The sequence below is a fragment of the Sitodiplosis mosellana genome, unplaced genomic scaffold, assembly GCF_009176505.1.
Source record: "Sitodiplosis mosellana isolate CC-2019 unplaced genomic scaffold, AAFC_SMos_1.0 Smas_scaffold_5045, whole genome shotgun sequence".
NCBI lineage: Eukaryota > Metazoa > Arthropoda > Insecta > Diptera > Cecidomyiidae > Sitodiplosis > Sitodiplosis mosellana.
The window spans coordinates 1-20,011 of record NW_022600287.1 but is presented as its reverse complement, the minus strand read 5'-3'; the positions used below and the strand labels follow the sequence as shown (position 1 = coordinate 20,011).

General features: G+C 36.4%; 4 protein-coding genes and 1 long non-coding RNA gene across 6 annotated transcripts; 2 read left to right on the top strand and 3 right to left on the bottom strand.

Annotated features, from left to right (window-relative positions):
* Nucleotides 1-683: 683 nt before the first annotated feature.
* LOC129572462 (zinc finger protein 84-like) lies at nucleotides 684-4,605 on the bottom strand (the record flags this gene model as incomplete). The annotated part of the gene is made up of 5 exons (XM_055452426.1): nucleotides 4,589-4,605; nucleotides 3,995-4,476; nucleotides 3,586-3,853; nucleotides 1,540-1,994; nucleotides 684-1,461 (listed from the first exon to the last, which is right to left on the bottom strand). Coding segments are annotated over exons 1-5 (2,000 nt in total), but the record flags the coding sequence as incomplete, so codon positions are not given.
* Nucleotides 4,606-5,171: 566 nt separating this feature from the next.
* On the bottom strand, nucleotides 5,172-7,154 carry LOC129572463 (zinc finger protein OZF-like). Its single transcript, XM_055452427.1, has 2 exons — nucleotides 6,973-7,154; nucleotides 5,172-6,750 (listed from the first exon to the last, which is right to left on the bottom strand). The coding sequence occupies exons 1-2, from the start codon at nucleotides 6,987-6,989 to the stop codon at nucleotides 5,379-5,381; spliced, it is 1,389 nt and encodes a 462-aa protein (XP_055308402.1). The 5' UTR covers nucleotides 6,990-7,154; the 3' UTR covers nucleotides 5,172-5,378.
* Nucleotides 7,155-10,615: 3,461 nt separating this feature from the next.
* On the top strand, nucleotides 10,616-12,158 carry LOC129572461 (uncharacterized). Its single transcript, XR_008688453.1, has 3 exons — nucleotides 10,616-10,988; nucleotides 11,111-11,257; nucleotides 11,363-12,158. It is a non-coding gene; the product is annotated as an uncharacterized LOC129572461 (long non-coding RNA).
* Nucleotides 12,159-12,786: 628 nt separating this feature from the next.
* On the top strand, nucleotides 12,787-17,812 carry LOC129572464 (uncharacterized). Of its 2 annotated transcripts, none has more exons than XM_055452428.1 (9): nucleotides 12,787-13,427; nucleotides 13,692-13,735; nucleotides 14,633-15,371; nucleotides 15,557-15,612; nucleotides 15,679-16,177; nucleotides 16,355-16,404; nucleotides 16,491-16,948; nucleotides 17,032-17,154; nucleotides 17,293-17,812. In XM_055452428.1, exons 1-9 carry the CDS (start codon nucleotides 13,180-13,182, stop codon nucleotides 17,479-17,481), a joined length of 2,406 nt encoding a protein of 801 aa, XP_055308403.1. In that variant the 5' UTR covers nucleotides 12,787-13,179; the 3' UTR covers nucleotides 17,482-17,812. The 2 variants fall into 2 exon arrangements, with proteins under 2 accessions (XP_055308403.1, XP_055308404.1); XM_055452429.1 differs by having other exon boundaries at nucleotides 12,798-13,427; nucleotides 14,636-15,371.
* A 190-nt stretch (nucleotides 17,813-18,002) lies between these two features.
* LOC129572465 (uncharacterized) lies at nucleotides 18,003-18,992 on the bottom strand. Its single transcript, XM_055452430.1, has 4 exons — nucleotides 18,849-18,992; nucleotides 18,613-18,771; nucleotides 18,366-18,551; nucleotides 18,003-18,189 (listed from the first exon to the last, which is right to left on the bottom strand). Exons 1-4 carry the CDS (start codon nucleotides 18,909-18,911, stop codon nucleotides 18,004-18,006), a joined length of 594 nt encoding a protein of 197 aa, XP_055308405.1. The 5' UTR covers nucleotides 18,912-18,992; the 3' UTR covers nucleotide 18,003.
* Between the last annotated feature and the right edge of the window lie 1,019 nt (nucleotides 18,993-20,011).

Below are 20,011 nucleotides of genomic sequence, written 5' to 3'. Positions count from 1 at the left end.
AAATAAAAAGTTGATACGCGTGGTTCTGAAACGTGCTTTCGCCTTGAATGTCACCGTAGAAAAGAATGTTCATCCACGAAATCAGCGACAAAGCGGTGAATATAACGCATGTAATTGTGTGAGTGCAAATCGATTCGTGAGCGTGAGCTTGTATTAGAAGTGCTCACCCAAACGTCACTTGTCAACATTTCTGTGTTGAAGTGTCAATTATTCTAATTCAACCCATCGAGACGTCACTAGACTTGAATGAAATAATTCAATTTCAAATTGGTTTTGCAAACTGTTTATTGAAGTCAAAATGTTCCATTTATTTGCTAAGAATTGAAATGTTGTTGTTGTCGGAGAATAAGATTTTAACAGATTTGACCAAAAAGCTGAAATGTAATAGAATTCGATAGTTTTGTTGTGAGATTGTATAATGAAAAAAACTATTTTGAATTGATTTACTGTAGTTGAAAAACTTATTTTTGGAATATTAGAATTTTCTTTTGTTCATTCAATGAAGTTGATTCGATGGAAAAAAAACGTTGTCTGACTGTCCCATGGGAACGGTGTAACAAAATCGCGTCGTTCAGTATTGCTTGTCGTGAATGTTTTTCATATGTCTTTTCAAAATCGATTTCAGTGTAAATATTTTGCGGCACAGTTCGCAGCGGAATGGTTTCTCGCCTGAATGTGTGTACATATGACCTTTCAATCTGTAAGCCTTGGATGAACCGGTGAACTTCTTGCACAAATAACACTCGTAATTGCGTCCATTGCAGTTTCGTTGGTGTGCCTTCCGTTTGTCGTTCTTAAGAAAACCGCGGTGACAAATCAAACACTTGAATGGAAGCTTTGTTGTATGTGTGAACATGTGCCTCTTGAGATGATCTCTTTGAGAAAATGATTTTGAGCATTTTACGCACTGGAACGGAGTTTCACCAGAGTGAGTGCGCATATGACGAATCAAATGGGATTTCATCAAACCAATTGATTTGCGACAAACATAGCATTCGTAAACACGACGATTACACTTCTCCTCATGTGAATCTCTTTCGTCTTGATCTGAGAATCTTTCGTGACATTTTGAACAGCGGAATAGACGTGGACCGGCATGAAGCTCCATGTGTGCGTTTAATGAGCTCTTTTGTGTAAATTGCTTGAAACATTCTTCACATTCGAACGGTTTGTCACCACTGTGTACCCGCATGTGCATCACCAGGTGTACTTTCTTCGATCCAAATGATTCCTTGCACAAATGACATTCGTAGCGACGAATTTTGCAGTTCGATTCGTGTTCCGTCTTCTCCTCCTTTCCATCGAATCCTTGCAAGCAGCCTGAGCAATGGAACAGAAACTCTTTGACGTGTATTTTCATGTGACCAAGGAGACTTCGTTTTTCTTTGAAACGTTTCGGGCAAAGGGTGCATCCGTGTGGCTTCTCACCAGTGTGTTTCAACAAGTGCTGATTCAAATGACCTTAATTATTGGTAGAATATTCACAAACGTCGCATTTCTGCTTCTTCAATACAGTTTTCGGAACACTAACTTTGTCACACGATTTCTTGTTCTTGGCACCGTGGCCACTTCCTGGCTGCGTGGAAACGTTTTCATCTGGTCGTGATGGCCGCTGATGATCACGTTGATTTGCCATCGCATCACCGCCTAATTCATCGTTCGTCTTCGATTCCTTTTCCTTCTTTACTTCGGTTTCTCCTTTCACTTCAATTTTGGCATCATCCCAACCAAGACTGTCAAAGTCGTATTTGCCGTTCGGTTGGTCGACACCAAATGAAGGTACAACAACACGGTTATTCCTTGTCGGAACGGGAACAGTAACATCGACCAATTCACCGACTGATTGCGGCTCTTCCTTGATGCGAGGCTCCTCTTTAACCTCAACTGGATGATCCAACTGATTGTCAGCTTCGACCACTGCTAATTCTGATTCATTCGATTCGAATGCTGCATTGGAACGATGGCTTGGGTTCAATGCCGCTTCAGTAGCTCGCCTGGAATTCAATGGATAAAAATTCAGATTTCAATCATAAAACAAAGGGACAATCTTCTCAATAGAATTTAATCGATACAAAAAATCTAGGCAGTCTTTTGTCAAGTAGAAAAAGGAGGCTAATTGTTTGAATGTCACGGTGAAGAAACGCATTCGACTTGAATCATCCATAGCATGAGTCTTATTTACGAGAAAAAATTCAATGTGATATTGAACCAAAGGGATATCATTTTTTTACAAATTGACTAGATCAAACGTTCACTTTCGTCAAATGTCTAGATGACTGACAAGATCAAGGTAAAACAGTTTCATTGGCCTTGAGCTGAAATGTCATGGAAAATTACTTACTTCTTTTTGTTCCCCATTTAACTTCACAAAAATGTCGACTTTTTGGAAAATTCTGATTGATTTGCACTTTCTGAACTGTTAGTTACTTCGACAAAATGTGTGGAAAATCACATTTATGTGTAAAAGCTTGAAAATTTATATATAATTCGTATTTTAACACTAGAAATATTTTTGCTTTATGTGAAATTGAGAATGGTTGCAAATGACAGAGCAGTAGAACGTGCAGTCTGCTCCGGTGATGACAGCCAAAAGAATGTGTCGTTCTGCCTTTGTGCACAATGAAGCTATGAAATAGTCTGTGTGCTTGTGTGAGTGCAACTTTGATTCACAAGCTTGTGTCAGTGGTGACGTTTCAATCAAACCACTTTTTTCGTACTTTCCTTCTTCCCTACACTCAGCGAATAAGTTACGTGTTCTCTTGACTTATTCCAGATGTCGCTAAATATGAAAATGACAACTCTGATTTGAATTTATCAACTTTATTTATTTCATTATCAGTTTTCTTCACAATTTCATTGAAGAACTAAAAGAAATTCCAGATTTGTTTTTTGGGAAACTAAAGTTTTGCATGAAAAAAAAAATCAAATGAAAGTTCTCAAGTAATCGAAAATCATGATTGTGTAGTTTGACTTCAATTCATTTGAATTCAATACGGCAAGAAATTTTAGGACAATTTGCGGAAAATGAATTGATAACTTTTCATACAAAGAATATAATCATTGCGATCGATATGATCAACGATTCTTGTTATGGATACTATTTATGTGTCTATTGAGACTGGACTTCGCTGTGAATTTTTGCTTACACAGTTTGCATCGGAACGTCTTATCGCCTGAATGTTCGTGCATATGACCTTCCAAGTTAGACTTGGATGAGCGGAAGAACTTCTTGCACAAGTAACACTCGTAGTAGCGTTCGTTGCAGTTTCGTTGGTGTGCTTTCCGTTTGTCGTTCTTAAGAAAACCACGGTGACAAATCAAACACTTGAATGGAAGCTTTGTTGTGTGAGTGCACATGTGCGCCTTAGACAATCAATTCGAGAAAATTTTCTTGGACATTCTGTACACTGAAACGGGGTTACACCAGAGTGAGTGCGCATATGACGAATCAAATTGGATTTCATCAAACCAATTGATTTGCGACAAACATAGCACTCGTAAACACGACGATTACACTTCTCCTCATGTGAAACTCTTTCGTCTTGATCTGAGAATCTTTCGTGACATTTTGAACAGCGGAATTACCGTGGACCAGCATGAAGCTTCATGTGTTTGTTTAATGAGTTGTTGAGTGTAAATTGCTTGAAGCATTCTTTACATTCGAATGGCTTGTCACCACTGTGTACGCGCATGTGAATCACCATCCTTGTCTTGTGTGAACCAATCGATTTCTTGCACAAATAACATTCATAGCGGACAACTTTGCAATTGGCTTCGTGTTCTGTCTTCTCTTCCTTTCCATCGAACCCTTGCAAACAGCCCCAGCAATGGAACAGAAACTCTTGGACGTGAGCTTTCATGTGACCAAGGAGATTTCGTTTTTCTTCGAAACGTTTCGGGCAAAGGGTGCATCCGTGTGGCTTTTCGCCGATGTGTTTCAACATGTGACGATTCAAACACCTTTTATATTAAGCGGAATATTCGCAGAACTCACATTTGTGTGGCTTTGATGTTCTTCCATTAGCATTACCGCCTCGTTGCTGTGTGTTGTGTGCCTCATTGCCATTTTCTGGCGGGCGCAAATCTTTCATATTCTGTGAAGGCGGCTGTTGATCTTGTTGGTCACCCATCGCTTGCTTCCCGTTGTCAGCACTTGTCTTCGCCTTCTCTTCTTTCTTTTTGTCACATACGTTCTTCACCTCAGCCTTAGCCTCATCCCAGCTCAAGTCATCAAAATAGTATTCAGCTTCACGTTCATCGAAACCAGGAACACGTACTGCACTGCGATGAGTCGATACCGAAACGTCAACCAATTCGCCAACAGACACTGGCTCTTGTTTGATGTCGCTTTCCCGTTTGATCTCGAATGAATCAGCCGACTGAATGTTGCCCGGAGTCACAGGCGCCATCCGGCCATTCGATTCCATTGGGTCATTAGAGCTGCATTCTTTCTTCACTCCAATTTTCGTCGATTGTCTGAGAATCAATGAAAAGAATTTGATATCACAGATGCAGCGAAGAACATTTTTGAGGTTAGGTTTGCCAAATGCATTCACTACTTGCCCATGGAACATAAAAATGTACTCACTTCATTTCATTGTCCATTTTTCCCTAAAGGTTTTATGATTCAAATAAACTTTGATTAGAGTTTTACAATGCGAATTATTATTCACTTCAAAAGTGATCGAAAATTTAATTATTTCACAACAAATAAAGTCTGATTGCGTTGAATCGGAGTGCACTTTGTTTGCTTTTAGATGAAAAATTGCTACACCAGCAGTAGCGTGGCTCTGAAACGTGTTTTCACCTTGACTGTCACCGTAGAAAAGAATGTTCAATTGTTAATTCACACAATCAGCGACGAAGCGGTGGATGTATCGCATACGATTGTGTGAGTGCTGTTCGATTTGTAAGCATGTATTTGAAAGGCTCACTCAAACGTCACTTGTCAACATTTCTGTTTGGCGATTGAAGTGTCAATTATTTTGATTTAACTCATCGAGACGTCACTAGAATTGAATGAAATACTGCAATTTCAAATCCGTTTTACAAATTGTTTTTTGAAATCAAAATGTTAGATTTGTTTGCTACGAATTGAAATGTTTGGAGAATAAGATTTTAACAGATTTATCCAAGATTTTGAAAGTCAATAGAGTTCGATAGTATAGTTGTAAGATTATATAATGGAAAAAACTGTTCTATATTGATTTATTGGCCATACGACATTGGATTCACTTGAGATACATAGGTATTTTTAGAATATTGGAATTTTCTCGATATATTTTTTTTGTTCATTCAATGAAGTTGATTCGATGAAAATAAACGTTGTCTGACTTCCCCATGGGAATATCCGTACAAGCAAATCGCGTCCTTCAGTATTATTTGCGGTGACTGTTTTTCATGTGCCTGTTCAAATTCGATTTCCATGTAAATGTTTTGCGACACAGGTCGCAGCGGAATGGTTTCTCGCCTGAATGCGTGTGCATGTGACCTTTCAATTGGTCCTTGGATGAACGGAACAACTTCTTGCACAAGTAACACTCGTAGTAGCGTCCGTTGCAGTTTCGTTGGTGTTCCTTCCGTTTGTCGTTCTTCAGAAAACCCCGACGACAGATCAAGCATTCGAATGGAAGATTCGTTTTATGTGTGTACATGTGCCTCTTGAGCTGATAATTTTGAGAGAATTTTCTTGGACACTCTGTACACTGGAACGGTGTTTCACCAGAGTGAGTGCGCATATGACCAATCAAATGAAATTTCTTCAAACCAATTGATTTGCGACAAACATAGCATTTGTAGACACGACGATTACACTCCTCCTCATGTGAATCTCTTTCGTCTTGATCTGAGAATCCTTCGTGACATTTTGAACAGCGGAATGGACGTGCACCGGCATGAAGCTTCATGTGTTTGCTTAGACTGCCTTTCTCTGAAAATTGCTTGAAGCATTCTTCACATTCGAACGGTTTGTCACCGCTATGTACACGAATGTGATTCACAATCCTTATCTTGTGTGAACCAAACGATTTTTTGCACAAATGACATTCGTAGCGACGAATTTTGCAGTTCGATTCGTGTTCCGTCTTCTCTTCCTTTCCATCGAATCCTTGCAAGCAGCCCAAGCAATAGAACAGAAACTCTTGGACGTGAGCTTTCATGTGACCAAGGAGATTTCGTTTTTCTTTGAAACGTTTCGGGCAAAGGGTGCATCCGTGTGGCTTCTCGCCAGTGTGTTTCAACATGTGCCGATTCAAAAGGCACTTATATTGAGCGGAATATTCGCAAAACTCACACTTGTGTGGCTTTGATGTGTTTCCATAAGCGTTACCGCCTCGTTGATGTCTGTTGTGAGCCACATTGCCACTTTCTGGCATGCGTAAATCTTCTCTATTCTGTGAAGGCGGCTGTCGGTCTTGTTGGTCAACCATCGCTTGCTTCCCGTTGTCAGCACTTGTCTTCGCCTTCTCTTCTTTCTCGGCCTTGGCCTCGTCCCAGCTCAAGTGATCAAAATCGTATTCAGTGTCACGTTCATCGAAACTAGGAACATGTACCGCATTGCGATGAGTCGATACCGAAACGTCAACCAATTCACCAACAGACACTGGCTCTTGTTTGATGTCGCTTTCCTGTTTGATAGCGGATGCATCAGCCGACTGAACGTTGTTCGGAGTTACAGACGCCATCCGGCTGTTCGATTTCAGTGGTTCATCAGAGCTGTGTCCTTGGTTGACACCACTTTTCGTCGAATATCTGTGAATTAATGAAAAGTATTTGACATTTTAGATGCAGCAAAGAATATTTTCGAGGTTATGTTTGGCGGCACGAAGGAAACTCATTACAAATGCTACCTGATAATCTAATGAATTCTTGTTTTCCAAATGTATTCTAAACATTTGAAATGCATGATTCAAGTGAGCAAATTGAAGTCACCAGCACTCACCACTTGTCAATGGAACATCGAAATGTACTTACTTCCTTTCATTGTCCATTTTCTCCCATTGATTTTATGATTCCGATTTGTTATTTACTTCAAAAAGGATCGAAAATCTAATTATTTCACAACAATAAAGTCTGATTGCGTTGAATCGAAATGTAGGCTTGAAAATAAAAAGTTGATACGCGTGGTTCTGAAACGTGCTTTCGCCTTGACTGTCACCGTAGAAAAGAATGTCCAATTGTCCATCCACAAAATCAGCATGTGATTGTGTGAGTGCAGATCGATTCGTGAGCGTGAGCTTGTATTAGAAGGGCTCACTCAAACGTCACTTGTCAACATTTCTGTGTGGCGATTGAAGTGTCAATGATTTTGATTCAACTCATCGAGACGTCACTAGAATTGAATGAAAGAATGCAATTTCAAATTCGTTTTACAAATTGTTTATTGAAAGCAAAATGTTCCATTTTTTTTGCTACAAATTGAAATGTTTGGAAAATAAGACTTTAACCGATCAAAAACAAAATATAAATTTAATAAATGATGATGAAAATTCGAAAATTTTGATGGAAAATTATATCGTTTTAACTCGATTTTCGAATAACAGATTTTAAATGTGCTTGATATTGATTGAAATATAAAAAAAAATGCTGAGAATTTCTTGTGACATGTTAAAATAGCTGATTGCCTGGTTTTAAGCGAAATATTCGAAAGTCGACAGCAGTGACAACACCACATCTCAATTCGAAACGTCAACAAGAGTGTTAGTGTGCTTACTTCTGTTTCATCGTCCTATATCAACACATATCTGTGCATCGACTGTCGATGCAACACGTTCACTTCAACATAAAACATATTTTCATTTGTTCTTTTTGCCATTTTGGAAGCGCTTTGTCGCTGATTCATTAAAGTTACATTTTCATAATTACGAAGTATTTCACAACTTTAGTTGTTGACCAAAGCTTTGGCTCACCAGAAATATTCACATTCAGTTGCTAGACAAAAGGTAAATTGTAATCTGATTGGAATCATTCATATTTGAGTTTGTGTTTGACATTTCTAATGAGAAATAAATCTTAATGATATCTCTGAATTACAGCACAATGGATGCAGAGATGACTTTAGCGCACCCGATTATTTGTGTTGTTTTTTTTTGTTTTTTTCTTCGTTAAATACTTTACCATTTTGGTCAAAAAAACTTTGTATCAATATTTTGTGTAACATAACAAAGAACAGTTTTTGAAAAACCACATTTATATTAGTAAAATATGAAGAAAAAATCCCCAAAAGTAGAAATTGCGTAATATTGCGAAATTGAGCCAATGCGCGTAATTACTAGGTGCATATGACCACACAATGCGAATACCGGGGGCAGAAAATGTAAGCTCTTCTTCGTTATGTTACACAAAATATTATTTTTTAAAAATCCTGGCCAAAAAGCTAAAGTAGAACGAAAAAAATACCACTTGAGTGCTCTAAAGTCATCTCTGAATGGATGATGGCCATTTGCGGCCGCCCGATAAAGGTGGTTCATCTCCGAATGAAACTCCGTTTCAAGATAATAACGAATGGATTTTGAATGGAATTGAAATAAAACAAGAACCAACCACCGTCAAGTTAGAGCCCGCAGATACAGCCGACGTGGTGACGGTGTCAGCATCGGAACGCTCCGCGAGTAGGTCATCTGTCAATTCAATTGGTGGTGACTAAATGGATTTCATCGACGTTTGTGATTTGGATGAAATTAAACCAGAGGTGAAGAAGGAGAAGATCGACAAAAATGCGCAAAAAGATTCAGCTGAAAATCGTGGGAAAGAAAGAAATGGGCTACCATCGTAAAGCGATGCTTGAATCAATCGAAGGCAAAACGAAGCCCACTTGGCAGTACAATGGGGAAGAATAATGTAGCCGCATCAAGAAACAAACCTAAAACTACCATTCGCAATAACCAGAAAAAGTGGACTGCATCGAAAGGAAACGGCATACAGCACAAATGTTCATCGTGCCATTATACCACTATATACGCAAGCTGTTTTAAAAACCACATGCGCCGACACACTGTTGAAACGCCGTTTCCATGCACGCATTGCGCAAAACGATTCAGACAGAAATCACATCTTCAATCGCACATGCGAACGCACGTCAGCGAGTTCCTGTTCAGTTGCTCGAATTGCTTAAAAGGTTTTGCTCAATGTGATGAGGCAGTCGAGCACGAAATCAAATGCACGATTTATTAAAAGAAAAATTTATTTGGGTGTAAAATTCTTGTATCAAATTCTCATCAAAAGACTATATAGGTTCATGAAATTCGAACGACTGTTGGGTAAAGTATAGAACGTTGATCAAAGTGAGTACCAGAATGCCAATTAGTTTTAAGCTGATGTGTTAAGCTTCCAAATCTATATTCAAACAAGCCAGTATTATTAATCTGGAGTTCAACTGAATCAAAGTATAAAATCGGAAGAGATTTGCTGATCCGTAAAAATGCAACTAGAGAGAATAATATCTCCTTTTTTATCAAACTTTCAGAGTCTAAAATGCAAAGTCCTAGTAAAAGAACAGTCACTTCTTGATTAGAAACGAAAATTCTTCACAAAGTAGTTCATGGCATAGATTTTTATAGCATTTATAGTTCAGTTTATGCAGAAAATCCGTATTGTCCATATAAATCATTTAACGATTCCCAACGTATCGAAATGGAAAGTCAAAGTAGCATTCTATTGCATAATAAATGTATTGATTCGACAAAAAAGAGTTCTCTTCAAACGAATTCAAGTTTGTGTGTCATAATGGTCATTGGTTAATGGTCATAAATCATCAAACAAATCAAATTCCAAAGTGGGAGTTATCATAAAATACTTCAGTTTTACATTTAGCTTGATGTATGAAAAAAAAAATCGTTGATATTTTTCCTTGCTTTGATTTAAATGTTGACAAGAGGTTTCATTCAGCACGTACTTCCACCACTGGCTTCACTTCCAGTGACTGGAACGGAGTGTCAATGGAGCGCTATGACAACGAAATGTCAAAAGCCGGTTTGTACCATCTGTCAACGTATTTGAAAGAACGTGCATGGAGAGTGAACAGAAGTTTTTTTTTTATTCCAGAACAATGTTTTTATTGACATAAATAAAATATTTTTGGAAGACAGCTTTATAAATGACTAAATAGCTAAAATTTAAAAAGTTTTCTGGCCATTCGGTGATCTTTATGCAGAAATAATTATCAATACTTGCAATATAAGCAAAAATTGCAGTGAATATAATGGGCATTGTGTGAAATTTCAGTGAAATTACGGATTTAAACCACAATTTTCCGTAAATTATACCACACCGTCACCTATTAGATTATTCAATCGATCAAAATGGGCAGAGAACTACGTTTTTTCCAACCGAAAAGAAAAGGATAACCACCAGAAAAACGTCAAAACCGCAGCGAATAATAAAGATTTGGAAATAGTCATGAGGCTGGTGGAACTAGAAGTGAAATTAGAATTTTAATTCTATGCCTAAGCGGAGGAACAACCATTAATGACAGTCGCTGAAGATGAGAACAGAGTTAAGTACGAATACGGAATATTGGAAATTGAAGATTTTTCTGTAAAAAAAAGTAATTTTTATGAAATTCTCTACATTGGGTATTGTTCATAGTATCAACTTGATACTTTTATTAAAAAGTTGATTAATTTTCCGTTCAAACTGATCTTTTTATAGGAGCTAAGCCCACCTCGAAAGAACTTTTCTACAAATTTGTTGAATGGAAAACGAAAACTGTACATTTTGGCATGAGAAGTTGTGAAAGACGGACGCTGTGCCATGTATAAAACCGCAGAACGTTCTAATTTATGTCCATAAGCCTTGTTGACGTGGTGCAAAAAGAGCTCTCTGAAGTATGTAATGGACCATGCCGAATGGTAGAGTAATGGATACCTGGCAGCAAATGATGCACTGGATTTGTAAAGTGCAATAGTGATATTTTATCACAGATAGATCGGCATATTCATCGCAGAAGTAAACACACGACAGAAGAGCAACTATGCGAATGGTTCACAAAGGTACAAACAACTTTTTGTTGGGTTTGTCTTACAAGATTGTATCTCTTGGAAAAAGAATACTTCAGAGGTCTTGAATGTCATGCATTTTTCATAAGTTACTCTTTTTGTCAATTTCATGACAGATGGACAATTTTACTGGATTTAACTGGTGCTGACTGTTTTTTGGACCCACAGAAAATCATGAATTTGGGAGAAATATCATTCAGCAAAACTTGTGCAACTATCTAATGTAGGAGGAAATAATAATTCATGCACAGTTTTGCACGGAGGTGAGTGAGAGAGCGTCAAACTTTTGGTTTTCAAGTGAATACAAACCGTATATTTAGATTTATTGGTTTTCCTTAATTTTATTCGATTTCTTGCTCTTCTTATAGGTAACGCGGCTGGTAAACGCCACCGTTGATGATTTTCACTGCCAGATGATTGCTGAATTGCAACAAAGCAGTGATGTCCAATGACTGTAGCGTAGACATTTCGATGGACGAATGAACAATGAATACTGTCCATTCATACTTGTATCTTTAAGTAGAACAAAATGAAATCAGCCATCACCTTGTGGAGATTCGGCCCTCCTGTCAATGGACATAACTCCCGTCTACTTCTCTCTTTCCTGTCGAACACTGTACATCTTTTGCAAGTCGAATCTCATCGCTCTTTGACCAATTGAACAAAAATGAGAGAATCCACTAGAACAATTCCGAGTTGAGGGCAAAAATCAGCAGTGCATGTCAGTAGCACCATTTTGTGGATAGTTCGAGAAATGCTAGGAAGATAGCTGCAATGCACCAAATTTGATGAACATAGAAATATTCAAGAAACCAACCTCACAGAGTTTTGAAGAATTTTTTTTTATCAACTGGAGCAGCTAATTGATTCCACCTCTATTCTCTTTGACTGAAACAGTTCAAAAACAAACCCGCCGTGGATTAGTGACATTGGAGCTCATGATTTATTTGAACTATGGAAAAACCTGTCCTTTGAGCAGCCAGCAGCCTAACATTTGAAGCAATTTACGATAGTTTGACAATGATCCATCGGTCACTATGACTTTGTAAAAAGATCGTTTAGTTTTAGTTCAAGCCCAACTGTCATCTTATTCATTAGTTTTAAATGTCTCAGTTCTTGAGTTTAAATCTCTATTTTATTCGTTTTGTTCCAAAAACATGCACAATTTTTCAATTATTCGAGCAAAAATAAAGTAAAGAAAAAAAAATGAGAAAAGAAGAAGAAGTGACTAAAGAAAAAGTTAAGAAAAAAAATTGGATGTAATACGGGTTTTTCTCGGTTTTGTGTACTTAAACAGGTAAAGTAACTTCTAAGAAGACCGTTTTTAACAGTGAAGTCTTTATTAAGGCTTTTCCATAAATGGGAATTTGCATGAGAATTAAATTGGAGGTGCCGAACGGATAAAAACGACAATTTTCGAAGAAAAAAAGTATTATGAATTGCAATTAGCAACATATTTAAATTGAAAATTTGAGAAATCACCGAACTTCAACGATAAAAACATGAAAAAATGAAGAACAATTTGACACTGCATGCATTTGGGTCTTGAAAAACCTGAAAAAATTTTTTTCATAGAACTCAGCGACATATTTCAATATTGACACAAATTCCGTTCTCATCTTCTCATTCTTTTCCATCAAACCATTACAATTTCGTTTTCCTCTGTAAAAATATTGCAACATTGCTCCAAATGAATTGTGTCAAAAAAAAAACAAGATCAACGTTGTGTGTAAAAGTGCCAACCCTCGTTTCCAATGATGGAACAAATGAAGCGCCAACTTCACTATGTTCCTGAAACGTCATCGCGGTGCATATAATGTCAACTGTCAACGAGCGACCGGACAACCAACAGCAACGCATTATAGATTACTTTACATATTTTATTGTCAGAAATAGTATTTTCCAAAAAAAAGAAATTTTTTTAATATTTTCAATTTGGTTCGGTCGTAGTTTTGAAAGTGCGATTGAAATATTGAAAAAACGAAAATAAAAACGAAATTCATTGCATTTAAATTTATTGAAAAAAGAATATTGCGTCGACTTGGATGTCATTTTATGAGATCTTTGTGTTCTTTCAAGTACTTTTGTGAGTTTCTTCGATAAAAAAAAAATTCAGTGATTAAAACCGTTCGCACCAAACATATTCGGCGATTGAAATATTTTACGATCAAAATATTGGCAAACTATGAGTGTAACGATGGATGAACCCGAAATGGATGTGGAATTTTGCTATTATTCGGGATCAGATGAGGCGGATGAAGACGAGAATCAGTCACCCAAAGTATTGATCAGTGATTATGTCAATTCGATACGGAAGGAGCTGGAAAATGACATCGAAGTAAAAAATGAGCCGCTAGATGAAAATAATTTGAAGAAAATCGATTGCACACAGTCGGATAATGATTCTTTAGACGACAACTCGATTACATCAGAGTAAGCACTCATTTGTGTGTTTTTTTCAATTCAATCAAACGGAATATCCGATTCTTGACAGTTTATGGATTGTTTTGTTAATTTTATCTCAAGTTTGTTGCAATTTGGCGTAAAGCCGAATTCAGTTCAATTTTTGATGTTGAATGAAATTCAAATTAGATTTTCAATTCCATTTTAATTATTTTCTTTTTATGAAAAATCACTTTCGTTCAACAAACTGACCAAAAAATTATTTCTTCAATTTTTCACTGCCATTTTCTAAAGGGACGACACAGATGATGAGTCAACGATGATGAAACGAGTTGCAGGTAAGTCTTGGTTGAAATCAAACATCGTCGATTTCATTGTTTCAGACCGGTTTGAAACTAATACTTCGGATAATGCTTTGAAGAACTCAAAGAACTCTCGATTTTCATGCCAAAAAGAGTAAAATTTAGCATAATACATGGTCAAAATGACACAAAACCATGTTCTGTTTTCAAATATCTTTGCCTTTCATTGAATGTTCTCGTCTATTTAATGCAGAACATGGAATAAATTCCAATATAAAAATTATTTATGCAAAAAAGGATTACTTCTATTATTCTCAATCTAGTCTGTAGTTCTATTGCTTTGATTTATGACATTTTTTCAACAAGAATCCATAGAAAATCGGATTTTACATAAAAAAGCGGCAAAAAATTGTGTTCCCCGAACAAAGTGGAACAATTTACACTTCACACACGAAAATTACCAAATTCACAGTAATACTTTGTGTCATTTTATCCAGCAACCGCTGAGAAAATGAAGGAAAAAAATATAAATAAATTCTTACGCGTGAAAATGAAGAGTTCGTTCGAAAAATTTATTTTTTGAAAACATTAAATGGATAAATCCGATTAAATCTCACTCAAAATAGAATCTAATCAATTGGGTTTCTTCCGATTGCTCAATTTTTCATACAAAATGTTTCATTTTTCGAACATTCTTCGTAAAAAGTAGATTGAATAATTGATTGTTCTTCGAAGCCATTGAAGATTCATTTTTGCATATAATCTTTGGGCTTATGGTTCATGCGAGTCAGTGTAAGTCTCAGCACAGAAATTATAGGGCAGCCTCACGAATATTACAAAACTGTATTAGATAGAGATTGTGCCAGTTTTATCTGGTTCGCAATGTAAAATAAGTCTTTTGCATCAACTAATGTCATTTCATTTAATTTCCAGCAGGTCGTCGCAAGAGAGCCGTTGTATCTGTTCGGAGTTTTCGAAAGAATATCCGTAGACTTTCGAGACACAAGCGACTTGGAAAAGAGAAGAAGCAAAAAGCAGAAGAAAAGGATAAGGAAATCGAAGAGAACAATGTTGGAGTTGGAAAAGAGAAAAATACGATCCATGACATGAATGGTGATGTAGAACAAGACAAAACGAGAGAATTCAATGTTTTGAACTCAGAGACTACCAATCAAGAAAAGCAGAGTGAAATCAAAGATAACGGCAATGTCGAACATCAAGATGAAAACGATCTCAAAGACTTGAATGACGATGCAGAAGAACTGAAAAGGATCGAGAACAAAGTTCTGAGATGCGAGGAAAAGATAAATGAGATCATAGATGGCTTAGACGATGATGTAATTATCATCGAACAACAAAAAAGTAGTGAAGTCGGTGTCTTAGTTACCGAAAAAATGCAAAATGACATCAAAGATAATAACGATGTCGAAAATCAGAAAGAAAACGAGATCAAAGACTTAAATCGCAAGCTAAGAAAAAGAAGTTGGGCCGAAACCGTGGATAGTGACAACAAACAATACAAACTGGACGAGAGTGAAGACTCAGACCAAGATATGGATTCAGCACGAAGACCGAAAACTCGTGCAGCAAAACTAAAGGCAGCTTCTAAAATATGTATCCAATCAGAGCCATTTGAATTGGCGGCGTTGAGAACGAGCCCTAGGAAAACTTTGTAAGTGTCGAATTTCTTCAAATCTTCTTCGAACTATAAGTTCTGGTTCCTTATGATATTTTTTTTCTCTCTCAAAACTAGGGTTAAATTAGACTAAAATCAAATTGTTGACCAATTGACATTTGTGAAATGATTTCATTTTTTCTTTGCTAAAGTTTTTGTTTATGATTTAAAATATTTTCCAGGAATCGCCCAAAAAGTCCGGCAATGCCTAAAAAACTAACCATTGAGCCAATCGGAGGTAAAATATTTGCGACTTTTATGAATTTTACCAAAAAACGAATAAAACACTTTTTCCCCCTTGCAGATTCGATGACAGCGTATAAGGATTCGATTGGTAACTTATATCAAAGAAGGGTTAAATATCCCAATTCCATATATCTAAAGTGCCGAGGAGAAGATTGCCCGGTTACTTTGATCTATAACACAGAAAATGAAACTGCACGACAAATCGGTCGACATTCCAATCATCCGACCAGGAAAAATGACATTAAACTAATTGAACTGAGGAATCTTCTTCGAACTAAATTATTCGATCCAACATTGAATCGTATTGAAATCCATAAAATTTATCATGATTGTGTAGCTGGATTTAAGGGGATCCACTTGCCAAATGGTCATTATAAGAATACCATTGAAGCCCTACGACAGTATCGAAGTAAACACAATGGAATACAAAAGGCAGAGGAAGATGAAAAACAAATTAATTCATCAAATGGTGACCAAGCAACGGAGAATAACGAGTTGATTAAAGCAAAAAAGATCATACCCAAACCAACCGAAGTAATGACATTGCCGGAATTGAAGTGAGTTTGAATTCGATTTTATATCATGGGGAAAAGAGCGAAAAATTTACTTTGATTTTCGGGAAATTCGGTTTTTTGTTGGAAATCCCAATTCAAACGTTTTAAGTACAACTTGAATCAATTTTAAGTCATTAAATTCAATCAAAATCAATTTAAGTTGCTATTCTTCCGTTTCAGAATAAAACCTCAAAGAAATCCCGGCAATTCGGCGTTTGAACCATTGGCAGGTGGGTTCAAATGAATTAAAAATTTGTTTCAAACATTTTTTTTTTTAATTCCATTTTCCAATTCTTTTTCCATCGAAAAACGATAGGTTCCGAAGCGTTGTTCAAAGACGCCAAATACAATATCTACCGAAAAACGACAGCCAATTCGAGGTTTATGTATTTGAAATGCCAGGGTGATAGTTGTACTGTTAATGCCATTTACAATATGATTGATAAAACGGTGCGTTTTGTTGGTAAACATTCGAAACATCCAACCGATTCGAATGATGTTCTTTTAATTGAATTTAATTCTTTAATGCGATCTCGCGCCCTGGACCCAAAGTATTATCATGTGAAATCACCTGACCTGTACAATCAGTGTGTCGCTGAATTCAAAGGAATTGAATTGCCCGAAGGTCATCGAACCCAATCAATGATGGCCATTAACTACTGTCGCAAACGAATTCGAGAAATTCGCAAAAAAGACTCGAACGCAAGTCTTAGTCTGAATGAAAGCCTCAAAATGCACGCAATCATACCTAAAGCAACGAAAATTGGACAGCAAGTGAGCAAATTTTCATTTTTTATAAACTGCTTTTCCACTCAATTTTGTTCATTGTTGTGATCTAATCTTTTTCATTTCTTTAGCCACCGCCTCAAGCACAAAAACTATTACAGAAGAAACCCCCGAAAACGGTAGCAGAAGAGGAACCGAAAAAAGCATGTTGCACATGCAATTGCGGCTGCCACAATGCTGACTTGCCAGTCGAGGTAAGCTATGAATTGTTTCAGTGCGATTTGGTCCCTAAGAGATATAATATCGCAAATATTTGCAATCATTCCGTCTTTAATCCCATTCACAACAAAAATAAATGATAGTCAATGTTCAAATTTGATTTCTCATTCTAGACTTCAGCAAAAATCATGAAAATATCATCAAAATCGTCAGAAGCAGAGAAAATGGCAAAAAGTCTCTTACAAACACCAAGCAATGGTCGATTTAGCATGCAAGATTCATCGAAACGTCAGCAACCGACAATTTTGTCATTTCTTACGAAAACAAACAAAATGAATAGATCAGCTCGAGTCTCTGTCTAAAAGCAGTCATAGTCGATGACTTATTGATTTTAAATTTCGATAGCTTTATGTTTGATTTTATTCTTTTTAATCATTGTTCCATTCATTTTAATTAGGTTGAAGTTCAAATCTTCAGTTTTGACACCTTTCATTTGAACAGTTACACCATTTTGTTTAGACTGAAATCATTTGTTTTTTCAATATATTGAATTTAATGCACTATTTGCAATACGCGCGATGCACGATTTTGAAACTTTCTTTTAATTTTTTTCAATGAAAATATCATTCGATAAGTTTTACGAAGATACATTTAATCACGTAATAAAGTAATCATCCAACGTTTTGTGACAAATTTTCTTTTTTCTTTTGAAATTTATTAATCGGTTCAAGTTTTATCTAAAAACTCAATTTTGAGAACAGTTTTATTCATCGAAATGTCATTTTTTTTAAATTCTTGTGTGATTTTAATGGAAAATTTCGACAAATTCTTCATTGTCTGAAATCAAATCGATAGTAAAATCAAAAACACGCGATTCGTTGAATTTATCTCTTTGTATGAATACCAACTGGCCTCAAATCAACATAGGTGGCCGTCTCGATGAGCAAATGTTCGGTATTGTTGCGCCGAGTAAACACTCGAGCCTTGAACATAAAGAATCCACTAGGTAGAAAATTGACAACGTTATAAGCATTTTCATCGACGATTAAATCATGGATATAAAAATGACCCTGTCAATCACATACAAAAAGAAAAATGTAAATTATATGTAGATGTGAATATGAATTATTTTGCACGATTTTTAAGAACTGCCACAAAGGAAGAATTTTTTTGCCGCAACAATTTCGGTTGTTTCGAAATTCTCTATCTATAGGTTTTGTGTCAGAAATATTATCATTGCACCTACTGAAAATGGACATGGATGAAAGACATTGTTGCTTTTCGCAGCCCTTTTCATATAAGCCGCAACTAAATCGACCACTACATGGGTCCACGATCCTCCTAAAAAACCGCATGCTTCAACTGTTAATTCCTTTGGACCAAATACGCGATATTCCATGTTACTTTCACGACGATATGTCGTTCCCCTGATCTACAAAAAGAAACTCGTAAAATATTTTAAATAGAAATTACTGGTGAACAAAGATTATTACCACGGCATTATCTATTTCAACACCTTCTTTCATATAACCGTCAATGCTGTATTTTGCCTTCTTCCAACCCAATGGCTTGTACGTGAATGTAAAATTTGCTATTAGATCGGGATTGTAGTACTTGCATTCGGCTTGTTTGGGTATTCCTTCAAAGATTTTCTGAGCGAAAAAAAAACGACGGAAACTTATCACATTTTAAACTGATGAAAAATCACTTGGAAAACTATCCGATTTACCGATTCACCAGCGTCGCACAGCAAAAAGAATAAAAGAGAGTTTTGGATCAATTTGGGAAACATCACTTTGTGGCACACTACTCAAAAACAAATGCAGCTGTCCAATACGATGATTGAAATGTAGCGAAATCAAATACAATCATCATTTTTATATTGTCGTCGACGTCCAATTCGCAGAACGAAATAAAAAAAAAATAATATTTTTAGCGTAATAGATTATCAGCTGTCTAGACACAGCGCGAAAAATTAGTCAACAAATTGTTTGTTAAATTACTTTCATTTCAAGCGTAAATCCAGATAAATTTGCAATGAAATAATGCAAGCGTGAAAAAATGATATATACTTGTTGTTATGGTATGTTTATTCGTTGGATTTTTGTCATTAATTTCAATCAACTTGGTTCTAATCATAAGTGAATCTATTATGAGGAAACTAAAATTGGGAACAGAGACGAAGAATCGCATATATAGTTCACAGTGTGAACTTCACACTACTGCTCATTTCAATGAGAATGACAACGCTTGTATACGATGCATTGCTCAGTACATCGAGTTGTATGTGTTTTCTGCACATATGCGGTCTCCTGCACTCTGCAGCGACTATGTTTCATGTCTTCTTCTTTGTTTTGCGCGTGCCTTCGTTAATCCGGAGAAAATAAGAAGAACTAAAATGGAAGAAATGAATGCACAGACACTTTTTTTTTCTTCATTTTTCGTGTCTACTGCGAATGTTTGAGTGCATGCTGCACATTGAATGGACACGGACAGTGGTTTTTTACCACTGGTAAACTAATCTTTATTCATTGAAACTTGAATGGTAACTTCATTTCTATTATAAACTGTTTGTCGTTCGTGTGCATGTTGCAAAAAAGTGTTCCGTTCGCTATTGACAGGGTCCGCTTAATGCCATTCTTCGTCTCCGAAATAAAAATTGCGAATTCAATTTCAATCCAATTTATATTCCACAGAATGACCGATCTTATCTCAGCCAATTAAATTTTGGGAATAATTAAAACCATTTTCTTCCTCATTAAATATGCATTTCCGTTTGAACCGATGAATATGCTCATAATATAAATAAATTTCATTCCGGATTGAATATCCGGAAGTATAGAAATGAACCCGTGAGCATAAAAACAACGTATTGACTCTTCGCCGATGAAT